The 18663-nt window shown below is 39.9% G+C and overlaps 1 protein-coding gene across 1 annotated transcript in view; it reads left to right on the forward strand.

Annotated features, from left to right (window-relative positions):
• The first annotated feature begins 4417 nt into the window (after nucleotides 1-4417).
• Nucleotides 4418-18663, forward strand: part of Fgd4 (FYVE, RhoGEF and PH domain containing 4) — a 200902-nt gene continuing 186656 nt past the window's right edge. The window contains exon 1 of the mRNA XM_046435775.2: nucleotides 4418-4954. Within this exon, the coding sequence (XP_046291731.1) occupies nucleotides 4678-4954 (277 nt within the window). The 5' untranslated portion in view covers nucleotides 4418-4677. The remainder of the gene's footprint in view (nucleotides 4955-18663) is intronic.

Genomic DNA, 18663 nt, shown 5'->3' on the forward strand with positions numbered 1-18663 from the left:
CAGCTATTCAACTCTGTTTCTGTAGCAGCCATAAACTGGCTGAGTTCAATAAAAGTTTTGTTTACAGACACAAGTTTGTATTTTACATAATTTCATATGTTATAAAATATACTTCTGACTTTCTTTCAGGACCTGGGGTATAGCTCAGTGATGGAGAATAGGCTTAGTTAGCAAAAATGAGGCTCTGGGTTCAATACCCAACATCAAAAGAGAAAAAAAAAAGTATATTTTAAAAATTTATTATTTAGAAAATTAAAAGTCTTGCTTAATTTATAAGCTCTACAAAAATAACAAATGGTGGGCTTGAATTGGCCCACATATCATAACTTGACCAGCTATCTAAATCATCTCATTAAAAAGCAAGAAGTTACATGTATACATGCTAAAAGAAACCTTACTAAGCAGTAATAAGACGTTAAGTACAAGGCTTTGTAATTTCAAGATTACAAAGATTTCAAAGATTTCCTTTACTTAAAATTTGAGTGAACTAATTTTTAACAGTATGGCCATTGTCCTATTCTGCCATCTTCAGAGTCTCCGCCCTGGTCACAAGTTGGCTATAGTAGCTCAGGATCTACATCCATATCCCTCCAAACCAAAACCCCCACACAAAACAAAACAAACACATCAAAGATATTTTCTAGTAAAAGAGTCACTGAAGAACCATGAAAACATTTCATCATGGTTTCCAGTCCTGTTCCTCCTTAGTGCCTCTCCCAATTATGGCATCTTAGAGCTAATGGAATAGAGTGTGGCTTGAGAATTCAGAGAATCAAAAAGTGCAGTCCCTGGAATGAACAAACTTACCTTTATGTTCTGGACCTGTTCATTCACAGGTTAGTTTTTTAGCACAGAAATAGCCCACTGAAAGAAAGCATGTGTTGGTGGAGGTCTTAGTAAATCAATATGTACTGCTAATTAAATAACCAGAATACTCAATAACATGTGGGAAGCTTAAATATTCAGTGACTTAGTTTTGTGTTTCCTGGTCAAGAAAGAGAGGAGTGGGAACGCAGGATTGCATCCCATCACTCTGTGCCCTAATTATCCTGGCTACTTGGCGTTGGTGTGGTAGTTCAGCAGTGTTTATACAGGAGATACTTAACAAAACAAATTATCATAACATTACCACAATAAAAACGAAACTAAAAAATATGATGTAGGTAACAGCAAGGTGTAAGATATAGTCTACAAAGGTAAAGAAAGTTTCCTAAAATCCTCTATTCATGTATAATCTAAATAAATTTCCCCAGCGTTTCATTTATTCACTTATTCATGGAGGTATAAATCCTCTGAGATGAAACTATCCAAGATTGGGACTTGGATGTAGCTCCGTGGTAAAGTGCTTGCCTAGCATGCACAAGGCCTTGTGCAAAAAAGAAAAAAAAAATCCAGGATTGTCGGGCACAGTGGTGCACACCTGTAATGCCAGCAACTCAGGAGGCTGAGACAGGAGGTACTCGAGTTCAAAGCCAGCCTCAGCAAAAAGCAAGGCGCTAAGCAATTCAGTGAGACCCTGTCTCTAAATAAAATACAAAATAGGGCTGGGTGTGTGGCTCAGTGGTAGAATGCTACTGAGTTCAATCCCTAGTACCCCCCCACCAAAAAAATCCAGGAGTAAGCACTATTTTTGGTGTAATTCCCTTAAAAATAAGGGATGTGGACAGTCTAACATGATTGTTAATATGCAAACCTGTCATTTCTTCTTGCTTAAAACTCTTAAAAATTATTCCCTTGTTACTATGACTTCCACAGTCTTTAATGATCTAACCCTAGTTTCTCTCCAGCTTCATTTCTCTTTTTCTATCTTCTTGCCTATCTTGTCTTCCTTCCACTAGGGTGACTCTATACCCCCTTCCCCCCTAGACCAGGCTGACTCCTTATCCTTTGGGTCTCCCTTTAATGTTGACTTCCTTTAGGAATGGTCTACTGATAGACCAAGTTCAGGTTGGGTGCCCCTCTCCTAATCTCATGAGCTATAAGCACCATGATGCCAGGGACTACACATTTTACAAAGCAAGTGCTTCCATTCCAGTTTCCAAATGAATAAACGATATTGATTGATTATTTCCTTTTTAGGAGGTACAAGGCCAAACTTGTACTAGGGCAGTTTCAGTAGCACATCAAATTTGTATAAAACTTTTAAGAGGTATGTGTATGTGTGTGTGTGTGTGTGTGTATTCAAATATAGACAGAAATAAAATTAACATGTTAGAAATTACTTAATCATATATAAAGTATATACTATACACATACATAAAGTTTTATTGAAATCTTAATTTGTACCAACTCAAAGTATCATTACTGTTAGCCGGGCTCCATGGAAGCAAATACCTGTAATCTCAGCTGTTCAACAGACTGAGGAAGGAGGATCCCAAGTTTAAGGCCAACATGGACAATTTAGTAAGAACCTGTCTCAAAATAAAAAGGGCTGGGGGTATAGATCAATGGTAGAGGACCATGGGGTTCAATCCCCAGTACCACATACACATACACAAATTATACTGTTTACTAATTATTATATTATTCTGTTATATATTTGTATCATCTTCTTCAATTAGGTCCTTATGAAATTATCTTATGTCAGCCTCGTAATGCTACTACACAAAGTCAGCATGACTCATACCCTTTAGTGACCTTTATTACTTTAATGACATTTATATAAACTCCTACCTAGTGACAGCATCAAAGTTAATAACTAATAAGTTTAAAACTCATTTTACTGAGAAAATAACACAATTTATTATCCAAGTGAGAGAAGTTTTATCATTCTTTTTGTGGTGTTGGGGATAGAACTAATGCATTTTTGTGTATAAAGCAAATGATCTACTACTGAGGTGCCCTCCAACTCTGGAGTAAGATTAAAATAAGAGCAAATCTGCTGCAAAAGTTAGATTTTTCTTAATTAAATCATTCATAATTTTTCTCTTGAAAAGTTTAAGTGCACTCTCCTTGTTTGCCCAAGATAGACAGTTTGGTCAGCATTCAGCATTGTCCCAGCCACAGAAACACTGAGTGTAAGTACTCTTCTATGGTATTCAGCACTGTATTCTGGGGCCCAATACATTTCTTGTTCAATATGTGTTGATGAATAAACAGCAAACTTCTTATTAGCTGTATTAACAAATAAAATATTAATACTATATATCCAAGCTGATAGTCAATATTTTGGCACAGTAGGCAACTCTGCATTTAAATAGAAAGAGAAATAATGACTAGGTGTAACACAGTGATAAAGGGACAATAACTCCTAAAGGAGCAAAAAGTTCCTTTAACAAGATCTAAAATAGATACATTAAAGAATTAGGGGAATAGGGGCTGGGGACATAGCTCTGTGGTAGAGTGCTTGCTCTGCATGCAGAGTCCCTGGGTTCAATCCCTGGTACCACACAAAACAAGAGAGGAGTAGTTCCTTCCTTTAAGGGTTTGTTTGTATGTTTTCTGAGTAGCAGCTCAGGAGACTGAAAGAGCTCAATTGAATTCCACAAAGGTTGGGATATGAGCTACATTTCAGGGAGCTGGTTGAAAGACTATGCCACATGGGGTGACCTCCAAGATGGAGGGAATGACTGGGGAACTCTGCTTGAGCTGGGGATCTTCCCTTTCTATCTCTCTGGTTTGGAAACATGGCTTCTTGGTTATTAGAAACAGCAGTGATTTATTTATTTGTTTGTTTATTATTTTTAGAAACTGGTTCGATGGACTGCACTTTTGGGCTCAAGCTATCCTCCTGCCTCAACCTCCCCAGTAGCTGGTACTACAGGCTCGCGCCACTGCACCCGTTAAAAATTCATTTTCTTTAATTTGTCTATAGTTTGTGTTAAAAATTGACAATTTTAAAAGAACTCTAAAGTGCAATACTAATGAAGTCCTGAAAATGATCATGATGACCGAGGGTCTACTTCTCTGGAGACCTATGCATTGTTAGCTCCACCTCTTCTCTTCCTTTCTTCGTTCTGGGGCCCACTGCGCGTGGCAGATTGTGATGCAGACACTCAGGGATTCTAGGTTCTTAATCTCGGTGATCCACGGTAGGCTCCACACTTTGGTTTTCTTGTCTGAAATACTCAAAATGAGTATCAAGAGCTCTGCACAACATCTTGAAAAACGTATGTGACCCTCAGCGTGGGTTTGTGAGAATGGCAGGCACCCTGAACAGAGTTCAAGAGTAGCTGGACTTATTTTCTTCCCAACCTAGTGCGCTGTGCGCAGGTGAGCGCAGCGACCTTACCAGCACGCCAGGTGTGCGGCATCAGGTGTGCGCCGGCGCGGCTCCCGGGGGCCAATGGTCGAGTCCGCGGCGGGGCGGGGCGGCCACAGCCAGCCGGCTCCCGGGCCGCGCCCTGGGCGCTGCGCTCAGCACAGTGCGTCCTTGGCTGCTTCCCCGGCCGGAGGAGGCGGCCGCCGCGGCGCAAACAGCCTGGACTCCCCGCCTCCGGGATAGTCTCCCTGGGGGGCCTGCGGGCGATAGGCTCGGGAGAGGAGGGGGTGGAGGCAGCCTCGACCGGGCAGCTGCGGTAGGAGCATCAGGTGATTGCGAGAGCCGCAGAGAGCGAGGCGGTGGGGCTGCCGCAGAAGCAGTCAGAGCCAAACTCCCCGCGAGGCCCGGAGCGTCCCAGGAAGAGACCGCAAGGCACTTGCTGAGCGGATCCTTCGGGAATCGCTCCGAACCTGGCCATGCAAGCGACGCCCCCTGGGGCCCGATCTTCCGCGAGAAGCCGCCAGAGTGGGCTCTTGCGGCTGGAACCTGGCAGGAAAGAGGGCGGAGCCGCCAACGAGCCCCCCACCATGAGCGTGGACGGCGGCTACAACTTCAGGCGGGTGGCGATCCGAAGAAAGTCCAACTTCTCCTACCTGCCGCCCGGGACCCCCCGGCCCTGGACTAGGCCTCCGTCGCACTTGGGACCGGCTCAGATGGGCATCTTCAGGCGCCACGCATCCGCAAACGCCACAGGTAAGCGCCTGTGCGCCGGGGGAAGGGAAGGGTTGGAAAGGCGCGCGTTTGCAGGTGAGGGGCGCGCCCAGTGCCCTGCAGGTGGTGTACCCTTTCCTCCAGCTGCAAAAGGAAAACTCTAGTACTAGACCACTGCTCGCGGCCACACACCCTTTTACTTATTTTGTCCCTTCCCCCGAAAGACCTTGGGCAGAAATCCACCTAGCTCTGAGGTTGCTCTGTAGGTCACTTCTCAAAGAATTCCGGAAGTAAAGGTGTAACTCTTTTTAAAGAAAGTTTTGTTAGGTATCAGCAAATCTTGTTTTCTGATCCTGAAGTTTATAAGTCTAATCTTTTCGCTAATTTCCTGCTCTTGGCAGACCTACTACTGTGAATGCGGAGGCTGATGTTCATCCTGGTCCAGCAGCCTCGCTGTTGGGTGTGACCCGGGCTGCCTATCCTTAGTGCCCTGGTTTTCCCTTTTCAGAGGACGCTTAACTTCCACCCTGAAGGGAAAGCGGCAAGTCTGTTATTAAGGAAACATGCCTAATACCAGGAAACGGAATTTTGCTGTTTTCATGTTGATAAATTTAGGGCTCAGCAATGCAGCCTTTTGATTTTGAAATTCGTATCAATTCTTAGTATTGGAGAAATTCTCAGGATAATCTATTTAAGGTCACATCACCTCCTCTGTTTTGTAAATGCGTTCAGTTCTCCCCAGGGAAGCTTGAAACTAGAACACATTAGGAATTCCCCCACCCCATTTGCAAAACTTAAAATTTCCTATCACCAGTTTATGTGATAACCAGAGAAATATGGAATGTAGACCAGCTTGTGAAACAAAACTCTTATTTAACCAGCAAAAATACAAATAAATTACTTTCACACATTTTCTGATATTAAATAAAATTATTTTGTTGATTTGCATATGATTTCATATTGGAGATTTAAAATGTTCCCTTTTAGTTCTTGTCCTGAAGTTGTGATCAATATACAGCAGAAAAAGATGATGAGTGATGAATTCAAAATGTATAAAACCACATTAGGTAACAACAAAGATGGTGATGTAAGAAAATATATAAACAAGTTGAATTACAGTGATTTCAGTCTCCATTTAGTTCCTGCAAAAATAGGAAACTGGTGAGGTAATTTCTGAGCTCTCTTCCAGTTTCAGGTGTGATTCATTCTAAAAAATGAGTGGAAGAGTGTTTTCTTTCTTATCAAGTGAAAATGCTTTGCTTTTTAAAGGTACTTATATATTTTTCAAGTTATTTAACCCACACAATTTGTTAATCAGTTCTTTTTAATTTGAGGATAATGGGTTCCCAGTTGTTAACGTTTTACTAAGACCACCTGACTTAATTTTGAACTGAAGAGGCCAAGAAAATCTTGTTATAACTAAGGGTGAATGGTGTTGTTGCAGTCTGTACAACATTGTTTAGGCAGCTGTGCTTATAAAAGAAAGATTCCTTATTTATTATTTATTTATTTATTTATTTATTTATTTTTACAGTATTGGGGAATGAACCCAAGGGTCTCCTGAATGCTAGGCAAGTGCTGTGCCACTGAGTCACATCCCCTCCAACCCCTGGAGATTTTTTTTTTTTTTAATTCAAAGGGAATCCAGAGTACTTTTAAAAGAAATAGAGAACCTAGCCATAACCTTTCAAGATTTGTTACATTGACTCAATATTGTTCACTCCCTGAAAGTAAAATCTTGGAATTATTTTCAGTCTTGAGAAATAATGATTGTCTCTTAATAGGTACAACTGTTCCCCTTCCTATCATATAATTTGTAGCATCTGTAGAAGGATATAGTATCTATTGATCTATCAAAATCTTTATTTTATACATATATATAATTTTTTTTTTTTTTTTAATGTGGTGCTGAGGATAGAACCCAGTGCCTCACACATATAGGCAAGCACTCTACCACTGAGCCACAACCCCAGACCAGGATACAGTACCTTAATGTCATAATCTAGTGACATTAAAATTGATTATATTTTTGTTCCAGTTGATCCAGTACAAGCATACACTGAAGATTTTATTCATCTCACTAAGGAGATAAGCATGGCTAGTCAAGCTTATAGATCCAGATCTCCATCTAGTAAGGATCTCTTTCTCCCTGAGACCCCACCTATCTAACTATAACATTCATAATAGCTACTATTTATTGAGTGTATTTTCTATATTAAGAACTGCGTGGTACACACAAATATACACGTATATACATTTTACAAACCACTGGGTGACCACACCCTGTTCAATTTGGGAAGGGTAAAAACATTTCGGAAAGTGCTTCCCTTTTTAAATCAAGTCCGATTCCCTATTAAATATCATTGTACCATCCGTCATTATATAAGTACATCCCCCCATCAAAAAATAAATAAAAAATTCTGAGAAATGCCTGGTCATTCTTTAGCACCCAGAAAAATATTTGTGTGTGAAAAATAGAATTTAGGTACTTTAAAATGAACATTACTCAGTTGAAAAGTTACTTTCCCTCTTAAAGAAGGAACAAAAACTGAGAGGTCAAGAACTTGGCAGAGAATTTAGTTCAACAGTGCTGTATTCTCTGGTTATGAAACCCACTATTTTTAGAGTTATCTGGGTTTTGGCCAAAAATAATGAAAATAAAGTCTACTGACATTATCCTTTGTATATGCCTGAAATTGAAGCTCCTCATCTGAGTGAAGCAGAGAGGTGACATAGGCTTTGGGTCATATAGCACCCAAATACTAGTCCCTTTTCCATCACTTACTGGGAATTGAACCAAGTCTCTCAATTTCTGAGTTTCTTCACCTGGACAATGGAGGGAACAGTACTCGTTTATGATACCACAGGACGATTGAGAATAATCTCAATAGGTAGATGTCTGGCACAAAATAAACTCGCTAGATAATGTCATAAAAAGGAGTTATTTAGCAGAGCGCAGTGGTGCGCACCTGTAATCCCAGTGACTCTGAAGGTTGAGGTAGGAGGATTGCAAGTTCAGAGCCTCCTTCAGCAACAGTGAGGCACCAAGCAACTCAGTGAGACCCTGTCTCTAAATAAAATACAAAATAGGGTGGGGGATATGGCTCAGTGGTCGAGTGCCCCTGAGTTTAATCCCCAGTACCAAAAAAAAAAAAAAAAAGTCATTTATTCATCTCTGTGTTGCTAAAAATCTGGCACTGGAACCAATGTGTGGGAGACATTCTGTGATACTTGTCAAGTTAATGAATTAATGTTCTCCTCATATTGTCACCAGACAGGTTTTGAAGAGTTCCCTCCAAGGGGGCAGTGGGCCTTCAACATATCTGGGGCAGGTTGCATGGGTTCTTAACCGCTGAAAAGAATTTCAAGACGTGTGAAAAGTAAGGCACAAGCGAAGTTTCATTAAAGGACAGCAAAGGCAGGATATACACACCCCAAAGGCAGGGTGCAGACACTCAGAGAAGTGAAGCTCTCAGGGTTGGGAAGAAAAGTGCAGATTCTCAGGTAAGCTTTTGTGGAAAAAAAAAAAATCAAACCCATGTCAATCATTTGATATTTGGGGTTTAGAATATTTCTTCTTGATTAAGCAGCTAGCTATAAATCAGTTGTGGGACCATTGTATAGGTCTTTGTGAATCTAGTGACATTCAAATTGATTATGTTTTTGTTCCGGTTGATCCAGTACAAGCATACACTGGAGATTTTATTCATCTCACTAAGGAGACAAGCATGGCTGGTCAAGCTTATAGATCCAGATCTCCATCTAGTAAGGATCTCTTTCTCCCTGAGACCCCACCTATCTAACTATAACATTCATAATAGCTACTATTTATTGAATGTGTTTTCTATATTAAGAACTGTGTGATACACACAAATATACACGTATATACATTTTACAATCCTGGTAAGTAGTATTATGACCACTTTATAACTGAATTAATTGAGGTACAGAGAGTTACTACTTGGAATCGTTAACTGGTAATTGGTTTGCCAGGATTCACACCTGTGTGTCTGGTCTCCCAGGCAGCTCTTCCCAGCAAGCTGTGAGAAGCGATTTGATAGTAAAGAAGGTCCTGGACTCCAATGGTTGTTAGACTTGGAAGGGGAATGTTGTGACTGTATATTAAAGTATATTGTAGCCCTGTATATTGAAGTTTAAAGATTCAGAAGTTTTTTTTGGTTATCCTCTCTCAAAATAGTCTTTTTCATTATGAAAATTTATACATTCAAAATGGAGTATTACGCAGCACTAAAAAATGACAAAATCAGAATTTGCAGGGAAATGGATGGCACTAGAGCAGATTATGCTTAGTGAAGCTAGCCAATCCCTAAAAAACAAATACCAAATGTCTTCTTTGATATAATGAGAGCAACTAAGAACAGAGCAGGGAGGAAGAGCAGGAAGAAAAGATTAACATTAAACAGATACATGAGGTGGGATGGAAAGGGAGAGAAAAGGGAAATTGCATGGTAATGGAGGGAGACCCTCATTGTTATACAAAATTACATATAAGAGGTTGTGAGGGGAATGGGAAAATAAACAAGGAGAGATATGAATTACAGTGGATGGGGTAGAGAGAGAAGATGGGAGGGGAGGGAGGGGGGATGGTAGAGGATAGGAAAGGTAGCAGAATACAACAGTTACTAATAGGGCATTATGTAAAAATGTGGATGTGTAACCGATGTGATTCTGCAATCTGTATTTGGGGTAAAATTGGGAGTTCATAACCAACTTGAATCTAATGTATGAAATATGATATGTCAAGAGCTTTATAATGTTTTGAACAACCAATAAAAAAAATTTAAAAAAAAAAACAAAATATACACAAGGTGGGGATTTAAAATTTATTAAATATGCTAATATAAATTAATAGGTGACTCTAGTCCATTTATAATGATGATATGCTTGGATTTCTTTCTGTCTTATTTTGTGCTTTCTTTGGTCTAGCTTTTTCTAGGCCTTCCCCTTTTTTCTTTTCTATAGTTGAATATCTGAAGCCCTTGGAGGAGAGTCTTGTCTATTCAGAGTTGCTTCTGCTGACTCTTATACAAGGCTGCTTATTTCTTTCATTACTCCTTAATTTTATGGTGATGTTTTGTATAAGAAAACATTTATTTGTTCCTGCTCAGTCCTGGACAGCTTTAATGTATTCGCCAGGCATACCCCTAATTTCAAAGTAGTGTAAATTTCAACTCAGGCTTGCTCTGGGGAAATTATTGCTATCATTATTTTTCTGCCTAAGCTTAGTATAGGTCTATAAATTTTCTCATCAGTTTGCTTTTGTAGAAGGTGGATTTTCCCCAGGCCACCCTTTTGGAAAGTGGAGCTGCCTTCCCTGGACTTTAGGATTTCTGGAAATGGCATTACTCCCAGGGAAGCATGATTTGATGAGTTATAGATTTAGGTTTATAGTTCTTTTTCTTGTCCTTGGGCATTGTCTTTATTTTCTTATGGGCTCTGTAATATTTCAAATGCATTTAAAACTGTATTTGTTGTAATCCATTCAGCATTGGGCTGTTTTGTGGTGAGGGAATTTGCATGTTATGGACTTCACAGGTTCATATGCAAGTACAGTTCCTTTTCTAGTTCTTTGTTTTTGGTGGGGTGGTGGTGGGAGTACCAGAGATTGAACTCGGGGACATTCAACCACTGAACCGGACACTCGACCACTGAACCACATCCCCAGCCCTATTTTGTATTTTATTAGAGACAGGGTTTCACTGAGTTGCTTAGCACCTCACTTTTACTGAGGCTGGCTTTGAACTCATGATCCTACTGCTTCAGCCTCCCCAGCCAGTAGGATTACAGGTGTTCACCTCCGCATCTGCCTCCTTTTCTACTTCTCACCATGGCTGGAATATTCAAATTTTCAATACATACTCCAATGTCCTGAGCACTTTTAGTGGTCCTTAGCACTTTTTTTTTTTTTTTTTTTTTTTAATTTCACCATTGTTGGAGGAAAAGGGTTGGATATTTTGGAGCCAGAGCAATGAGAATAAGTCCTGTTTATTGAATTCTGGGTCTGAACCAGGACTTTGTGTGCTACTTCCAATTCTTCTTTGGCCAGCCCTGCAGCATTGGTGGCATTATTACCATTTTAAAGAAGAAAAAACAATTTCAAGAAGTCTTAATTTGATGCCCTACAGCTTGTAAGTTTCAGCAACAGGACCTGAACTCATCTCTGGCTTCAGTGCCTGTTTGTAACACCAGTTCTTAAGGTTTCCCAGGGCTTCAAATGGCCAAGCTGAAAGAAAGTACTAACAGTTGGTGATATGTGTTCACGTATGTTGGGGCTCTTATTTGTAACATTAAGAAGTGTGTATTTTTAAAATGAACCTATCTTGAATATTATTGGAAGAGCTGCAAAACTTGTTCTACACAAGCAGTTTACCTAAAGATTTATAATGAAATCTTGATGTACATCTTTTACTTTCTCTCTCACAGGCTTCTTTTACTCCTTCCTCCCCCAGGCGTTTTTCCTAGACTTTAAACCTTGATATTCTCCTGAGCTTCTGCCCAGTGACTTTGTTCCTCAGGCTCCAACAGGAGCTTCCTTCCCACCTGCATTGATTTCTTTATCCCCTCAGGGTGTCCTCCTCATTCTTCCTTTTCTTCTCTAGTCTGGTCTTTGTTCCTAACACTGGATTAGCAACTGTAAAGTCAGTGAATTCCCAAATTTCTTTCCACCAATTCTTAATTTTCTCTCCCCAACCCCCATCTCCTCTTCCTCTCCTTTTTCCCCTCCATCATCCCTCCTTTTTTCTCTTTGCTTTATTTCTGGATATTTTGGAGTCAGAGCAATGCCTTTTGAAGAGACAACTAAAGACCTCCTTCCCTGGTCTTTAGTGGTCTCTTCAAAAGGCATAATTATTTACCTTATCTATATCTTCTTTACATTTTCAAGGATCTGCTTAAGGAATGTAAATTTCCCAAGAGCACTTCTTTTTTTTTTTTTAATATTTTTTTAGTTGCCAATGGATTTTTAACTTTGTTTATTTATATGTGGTGCTAAGGATCGAACCCAGGGCCTCATACATGTTAGGCAAGCGCTCTATCACTGAGCCACAACCCCAGCCTCTAAATTTCTTTTTTTTTTTTTTTTAATTTATTTTTTTTAAGAGAGCGAGAGAGAACTTTCTAATATTTATTTTTTAGTTCTCGGCGGACACAACATCTTTGTTTGTATGTGGTGCTGAGGATCGAACCCGGGCCGCACGCATGTCAGGGGAGCGCGTTACTGCTTGAGCCACATCCCTAGCCCCTAAATTTCTTAATATTTATTTTTTACTTGTAGGTGGACACAATACCTTTATTTTTTTATTTTTATATGGTGCTGAGGATAAACCCCAGTGCCTCATGTGTGCTAGGTGAGCAAGGCTCTACCTCTGAGCCACAATCCCAGCCCCAAAACTCCTTTTATTGGCTGCAGTTCAGCCCTTTCTACTGATTTCACCAACCTTGCTGTTTTGTTTTTGTTTGGCTTCAATTCTGGTTTTAAATTTGCTGGAATCTTTTATCTACTTGTCACCCAGTTGGCCACACTGGTTCTTATCATTATTTCTGTTATTTCACCATGTCAGATTTTGCCTTATTTCTGGCCTGTTATGCTCGAATTCAGGACCCCCAAAAGACCACCAGAGACCAAGATCGATGTAAGCAGCAAAGAGGTATTTATTGCGAGCTAGCTTGGTCCTCTGCGCGCACACACAGCAACTGGTGACGCTGAGAGGCCCTGAGCCCAGGGTTTGCAGCAGTTTTATACACTCTTTGGAGAAGACAGGGACTTCACATACATCATAGTATCTCTTAGCAAATCATCACACACCGCGGGAAAATCAAACAACAACTCTAAAACATGATTAGCACATTCACTGGCGGGAACATTTGGGTAGGGGTGATTGGTTACTACAAGAGGGGGATCCATTTGAACTGATTGGTTTAAGCCAAGAGGGGTGTTCTTGTTGAACTACATGGTTTCCCAACACTATAAATTACTGGGAGGGTCATCTGGCATCCCAGGTATTTCCCTGTCTCATGCTGATTGGTGGCTGCTAGGGGATTGCTATGGGTCCCCACCTAGCCTGACTAAGTCAGGGACACCCGGTGCAGCAGATCTCTCCTGTTATTTGTAGATAAACAACTTATCAGGGTGGGAATTGCCTAGGAGTTCTTTGTGGGTCTTTCCAAGGGCAAAGGTCATGTCTCTTCATTGGACAGGCTTTGCTCTGAGGTAGAGGCTGGTTTTTCAGGCCCACATCTCTCAACAGTAGTGTTGTTATCCTACATTACTTTTCTTAAATCTGAATATGGATCATATCCTTCCCATGGTCAGAAAATGTTTCATGGCTCCCCAGATGCCCCCTATTGATGCCTTTAATGGGATGTTTATATCAAAAAATGATCACCTTCATGTTTGCTGGTTAAATCTTCACTAAGGGTAACTGCTTGATATAGAAATGCCCTTTTAAAGTTCAGACAGATATTTAGACTTTTTTTAGACTATTAAAGCTGGACTAGTTGTGCATTGATTACTTTAGGAGTAGGGTGTGTGTGTTTTCAGGAGTGAATTTGGTATTATTTTGCAGAACATTGTCTTGAATTAGTCATTCTGGGTTTGCGATTGACTGTGTTCTGTGGGCCACTTTGTATCATTGCTTTACTTATGCAGGAATCCCGTGAAAACCCAGGTGCCATGCCGCCTCAACATGCATATCCATTCTCCGGAATTAAATTGTCAACTTGAGCAAATGTGATGCGTGCAGACACTGGGGAGCTGCTGGACAATAGGGAGCTGCCCCTGATCTGGGAACTGCATGAGCTGCTGTGCGGCTGCTGCAGACAAATGTCTAGCCTACTCTGCAAGGCTGGAGTTCCTGACAGGATTTTGTGTTTGGCTGTAGGTTAAAAATAGCTTTAAAATGTGTTAATCACATTGCAATAAGTTTATTTGTATTTTAAAAATATGTGCTTAGAAGGTGAAAAGTCAGCATATAGAAGAACCACATAAATTATAAGATATCCTAACTGAGGAAAACCGAGGAGGTCATTGCTTATAATTTCAAATGCAAGGCAGGGCGGTCTATAGAAAGTTACTAACTTATAGCCAAATTTAATTAAAAATGATTATGAAAAGCCTTCTGAAGAATGATCTTTATTTCTTCTGCAGAAAGTTGACTACCATGCAACTTTTTCCTGAAACATGCTCTGTCAATGCTCTTTGATGACTTACCAATATAGTAAATAGCATTGGGAATCCAAAGGTGAATAAGTCAAATGCCTACACCTTGAGTAATTTCCACCCTAGAAGGAGCAACATAATAATAAAAAAAACTAATATTGTTTGTAAGAGAAATAAGCAGGTGGCTGCAGTTAAGAGAAAGGCACACTTTGTACTGTGCTGCATCCTACCTTGAGGAAGACTGAACCTCTGACTTGAGCTTTCAAGGTCAAGGTCATCCATGAGTCTGAGTTTGCTGGCTTATGCATCTGATTGGAGTAGCATCCTGCTGACACAATCTGGAAACCTATACCAGGTTGGAATTTTTTTTTTTTTTTTTACCTCCAAGTTTATTTTAGAGCTCTGATCCCATTAATTTCATCAGTATCTCTGTGTTCTTTTTAAAGCCCTATATCTTTCACTACAAAATTTGCCTCCTGTGATGTTTCTTTCTGCTCCCACTAAGCAAGAAATCCTTCATTACTTCAACAAATATTTGAACATCTACTATAGACCTGCATTATGAGGGCCTAGCAGTTAAGGAGAGAGAAATATTCTGTAGTAGCTTAGAGTGTGGTGCAGGGCTTAGACTCCCTGAATCTATTTCTTCTCTGTTGCTGATTAGCTCAGTGATTGGAAAGCTGTTTTTGACTCAGTTTCTCATCTATGAAATGGAAATGTCAATATTACACTGTGGAGTTGTTAGATTCATATTTTTAAAGGACTTGAAAATGTTAAAATAATAACTATTTTTCAGTATTGTTAGGAATAACACAAGCACTGCCCTCATGGTCTGGGTTCCTTGTGGCCTTTTTTGTGTCTCTTTAATGTTTGCCTCTTGATTGTGATCGGTTGTTTATAAGCTATCTGGAACCTACTGTGCAGGTTTCCGCCCCAGGGGCAAGGTCTTTCCAGTCAGGGGTCTTTTCCTCCCTTCTTCCCCTTCTGCTTTAGCCCTCTCTTCCCCTCAGTCCCAGCCAGGCTGCCTTTTGCTGCTGATTCCTCTCAATTTTTCCTTCTGTACTTTCTTGAGCCCAAGTTTTATGTCAAGAAACTCCCCTAAAACTTGAATTTCTACACAACCCACCTCTGTCTCTGTTCCCAAACACAGATTCCCTAGTGACTCACATCTTCTGTGATTTGCATATCTTATCTCCAGGTCAGGAGCTGAGTTCCGCCCTCCCCTAGCTTTCCTTGACTTTCCCTTCCTGATCTTCTCTGAATTCTTTCTGATGCTGTGATAGGTCTTGGCTTCAGGAGCATATTGAGAAATGAAGGGCCTGGTTGCTTCTCCACTGAAAGACTACAAAATGTATGTTATCAGGAGTTTCAGTGTCATCATCTTACAGCTTTACTTTTCATTTCCCATTCTTTCTGTCCTGTCTTCTTTCCTTTCATATCCTTTTTCTTTGCTTCTTGTTTTTTTTTTTTTATTTTAATTTTAATTTTTTTATTAGGACTTGGCTTTTAAGATCCAGACTCCTAGTATTGTTTCTGCTTGTTGACCAGCAAGTTGCATGCATTTCTAATGGGCGTGCTTAAACAAGCAGAGATAAGATCAGAAGCTGGTTTTGAGTCCATAGTTCTTTATTTTTATCTTCTGTACATTTTTGTTTTTAATTTTAATTAGAATTATTTAGACATAATATGTTATAATGTGACATTGCTATCATGCAACCTTTTAATAAATTCCCATCTTTGATAATATGCACCAATTTTATTTTTTATTTTTAATTAGTTACACGTGACATCAGAATGCCTTTTGACACACTGTACACAAATGGAGCACGACTTCTCATTCCTCTGGCTGTACATGGTGCAGAGTCACACCGCTCATACAATCATATATAGGGTAATAATGTTAGTTTACAGTTCTCATAGAAAAAGATGAGATTATAATAGCACTGTATTATTTCCCATCTTTTAATGAATGTCATCAAATCTAAAATGTTATTTTTTCACATTTTAAGTTTCTGAAATTGGGATACCTCTTGTAATTGATGGTATTTTTAAAGTCATGTGGTATGAAAATGTAGATTGACCCATACTTTAAACTTGCATAATATTTACTGCATCTGAAAAATATAGATTATTCAACATGGTCCCAGATTATATAATGGAGAAACTGGCTAACAATTCCTCTACCCCCCTTCTCTAAACCCAAAACATACTGTATGTGAATATTGTTTCCACATCTCTTGCTACTTCTATAGCCTTCTTAATTATAATCTTAACAGTCATAATAATAGCAGCTATCACTTGCAGAGCACTTTAAGGCAGATGCATTCTGAGTGCTTTACCTGTATAAACTTGCTTAATTGCCACAAGTTCGAACCATTATCCCCACAAAACAGAAAATGAACTAGAAGTTCAGACAGTTGAAATAATTTATCCAAGTTCACATGGCTAGTCCATGGGGGAGTCAAGATTTAAATCCATGCTTCTAACTCCTGTACTTTTCTCTTTTTTGGAGAGGGTACTAGGGACCGAACCCAGGGACACTTAACCACTGAACCACATCCCCAGCCCTTTTTATTTCTTATTTGAGGCAGGATCTCATTAAGTTGCTTAGGACATTGCTGACTTGCTGAGGCTGACCTTAGTCATGCAATCTCCTGCCTCAGTCTCCCCAGTCACTGGGATTATAGGCATGGGCCATTGTGTGTGGCTGTCCCTGTACTTTTCTATTTCCCATTAAAAAGTTTATAGCCAGGTATGGTGGCACATGCCTGTAATCCCAGCAGCTTGGGAGGCTGAGGCAGGAGGATCTTGAGTTCAAAACCAGCCTCAGCAGAAGCTGGGGATGTGGCTTAGTGGTCTAGTGCCCTTGGGTTCAATCCCTGGTACCAAAAAAAAAAAAAAAAAAAAAATTGCATATGCATGTATAATATATGTGTATATTTGTGTATATGTATAGTATATGTGTGTATGTATTTATATTTATATATTTATATACATATATATACTGCAATATATACTGCAGTCAGAAATATCTTCTTGGGCTGGGGTAGTGGCTCAGTGGTAGAGCGCTTGCCTAGCATGCCTGAGGCACTGGGTTTGTTCCCCAGCATCAGCTAAAAAAAAAAAAAAAAAAACTAAATAGACAAAATAAAGGTACTGTGTCCATCTATAACTAAAACAACAATTTTTTTAAAAAGTATCTTCTTCACTTTTGCTGTTCCTCTAAACTTTTGGGCATACTCACCTAACTGCTCAAGCACCTCACTACTTTCTAGGGACTTGTCTGACTAAATTATATCATGAGCAGGGGATGGTAGCCTACCGAATTTTGACGTATGCAAATAGCATTTATTTTCAAGAAATTTTAGGTATTCTGCAAAAACAGGTAAAACTTCATTCTTCCATTTATCACATTAGAGAAATAATTATAATAATGAATGGATATGTAATTGTGTATCCAAAAGAAATACATCAATGTCCTTCTGCTGTTGTTAAATTACTTTAATTTTTCTAAAAGAATTATGTGCAGCCCCCACCTCCTTTAACATCTTAGTGTAATAAAGAATTGGGTGAGAGTATTCACACCAAGATGCTGTCCCCAAGTGCTAGAAGAACTGGTTGCAGGACTGGGAACTGACCAGGATGTTAATTAAAGCCCTTCTGTAGTCTTTTGTGGAACGTGGTAAACCCAGGCCACTGCCTCTGAAAACAGTGAAAAGAAGGGAAGAGAAGTGTTCTGTAGGAAGTCAGGAGGAAACTGCCAATGATGGCAGCCATTGTTTTGAAGTCAGCGTGGTGCCCAGTATAAACTCATTTTCACCGAGAGCTAATGCCCTTTTCCAAGTTTTGGAACAGAGGTACCAACTTGCATGCTTTTGTTAACCTGGGAGATTTGCTTCAGCTACGGAGTGGGCAATGGGAAGGCAGAAAAAAGGAGTAGAAAATTGAGACAGTCACTTACCCCCCACCTTCAGTGGCAGCTGTCATCACATAATGTCATGAAAGCTCTGATGAGCTGGCACAAGGAGCATTAAGGGTTTCTCTGCCTCATGGTCTTTTCCGCTCTCCCATCCTGCACAGTGCTGGAAATTGAACCCAGGGTGCTTTGCTACTGAGCAACATCCCCAGCTCTTTTTAATTTTTACTTTGAGACAGGGTCTTACTATGTTGCCCATAGAGTGTTCACAGTCAAGATGGTCTACAGAGTGGAAGAACTAGTTGCAGGACTGTGAACTGACTAGGGAGGCTTTGAACTTGAGATCCTCCTCCCTCAGTCTCTAGTAGCTAGAATTGCAGGTATGCAGTACTGTACATTATGGTATTGTTGATGGGGGTTGTTTCTGTAAACTTAAGGAAAATTATACTGGCAATTGCATGCATCACTGCTTTTTTTTTTAAAGTTGGACATAGTACCTTTATTGTTTATTTTTATGTGGTGCTGAGGATCAAACCCGTGCTTCACACAAGCTGGGCAAGCATGCTTACATTGAGCTACAACCCCAGCCCATCACTGCTGTATTAAAACACTGATTTTGGAGTATTCATTCCTTCAGTTCTTTTGTCATTTGACCAT

Source organism: Marmota monax, unplaced genomic scaffold (genome assembly GCF_021218885.2).
Source record: "Marmota monax isolate L192 unplaced genomic scaffold, Marmota_monax_Labrador192_F-V1.1 WCK01_AAM20220418_F8-fsc00012, whole genome shotgun sequence".
Taxonomy (NCBI): domain Eukaryota; kingdom Metazoa; phylum Chordata; class Mammalia; order Rodentia; family Sciuridae; genus Marmota; species Marmota monax.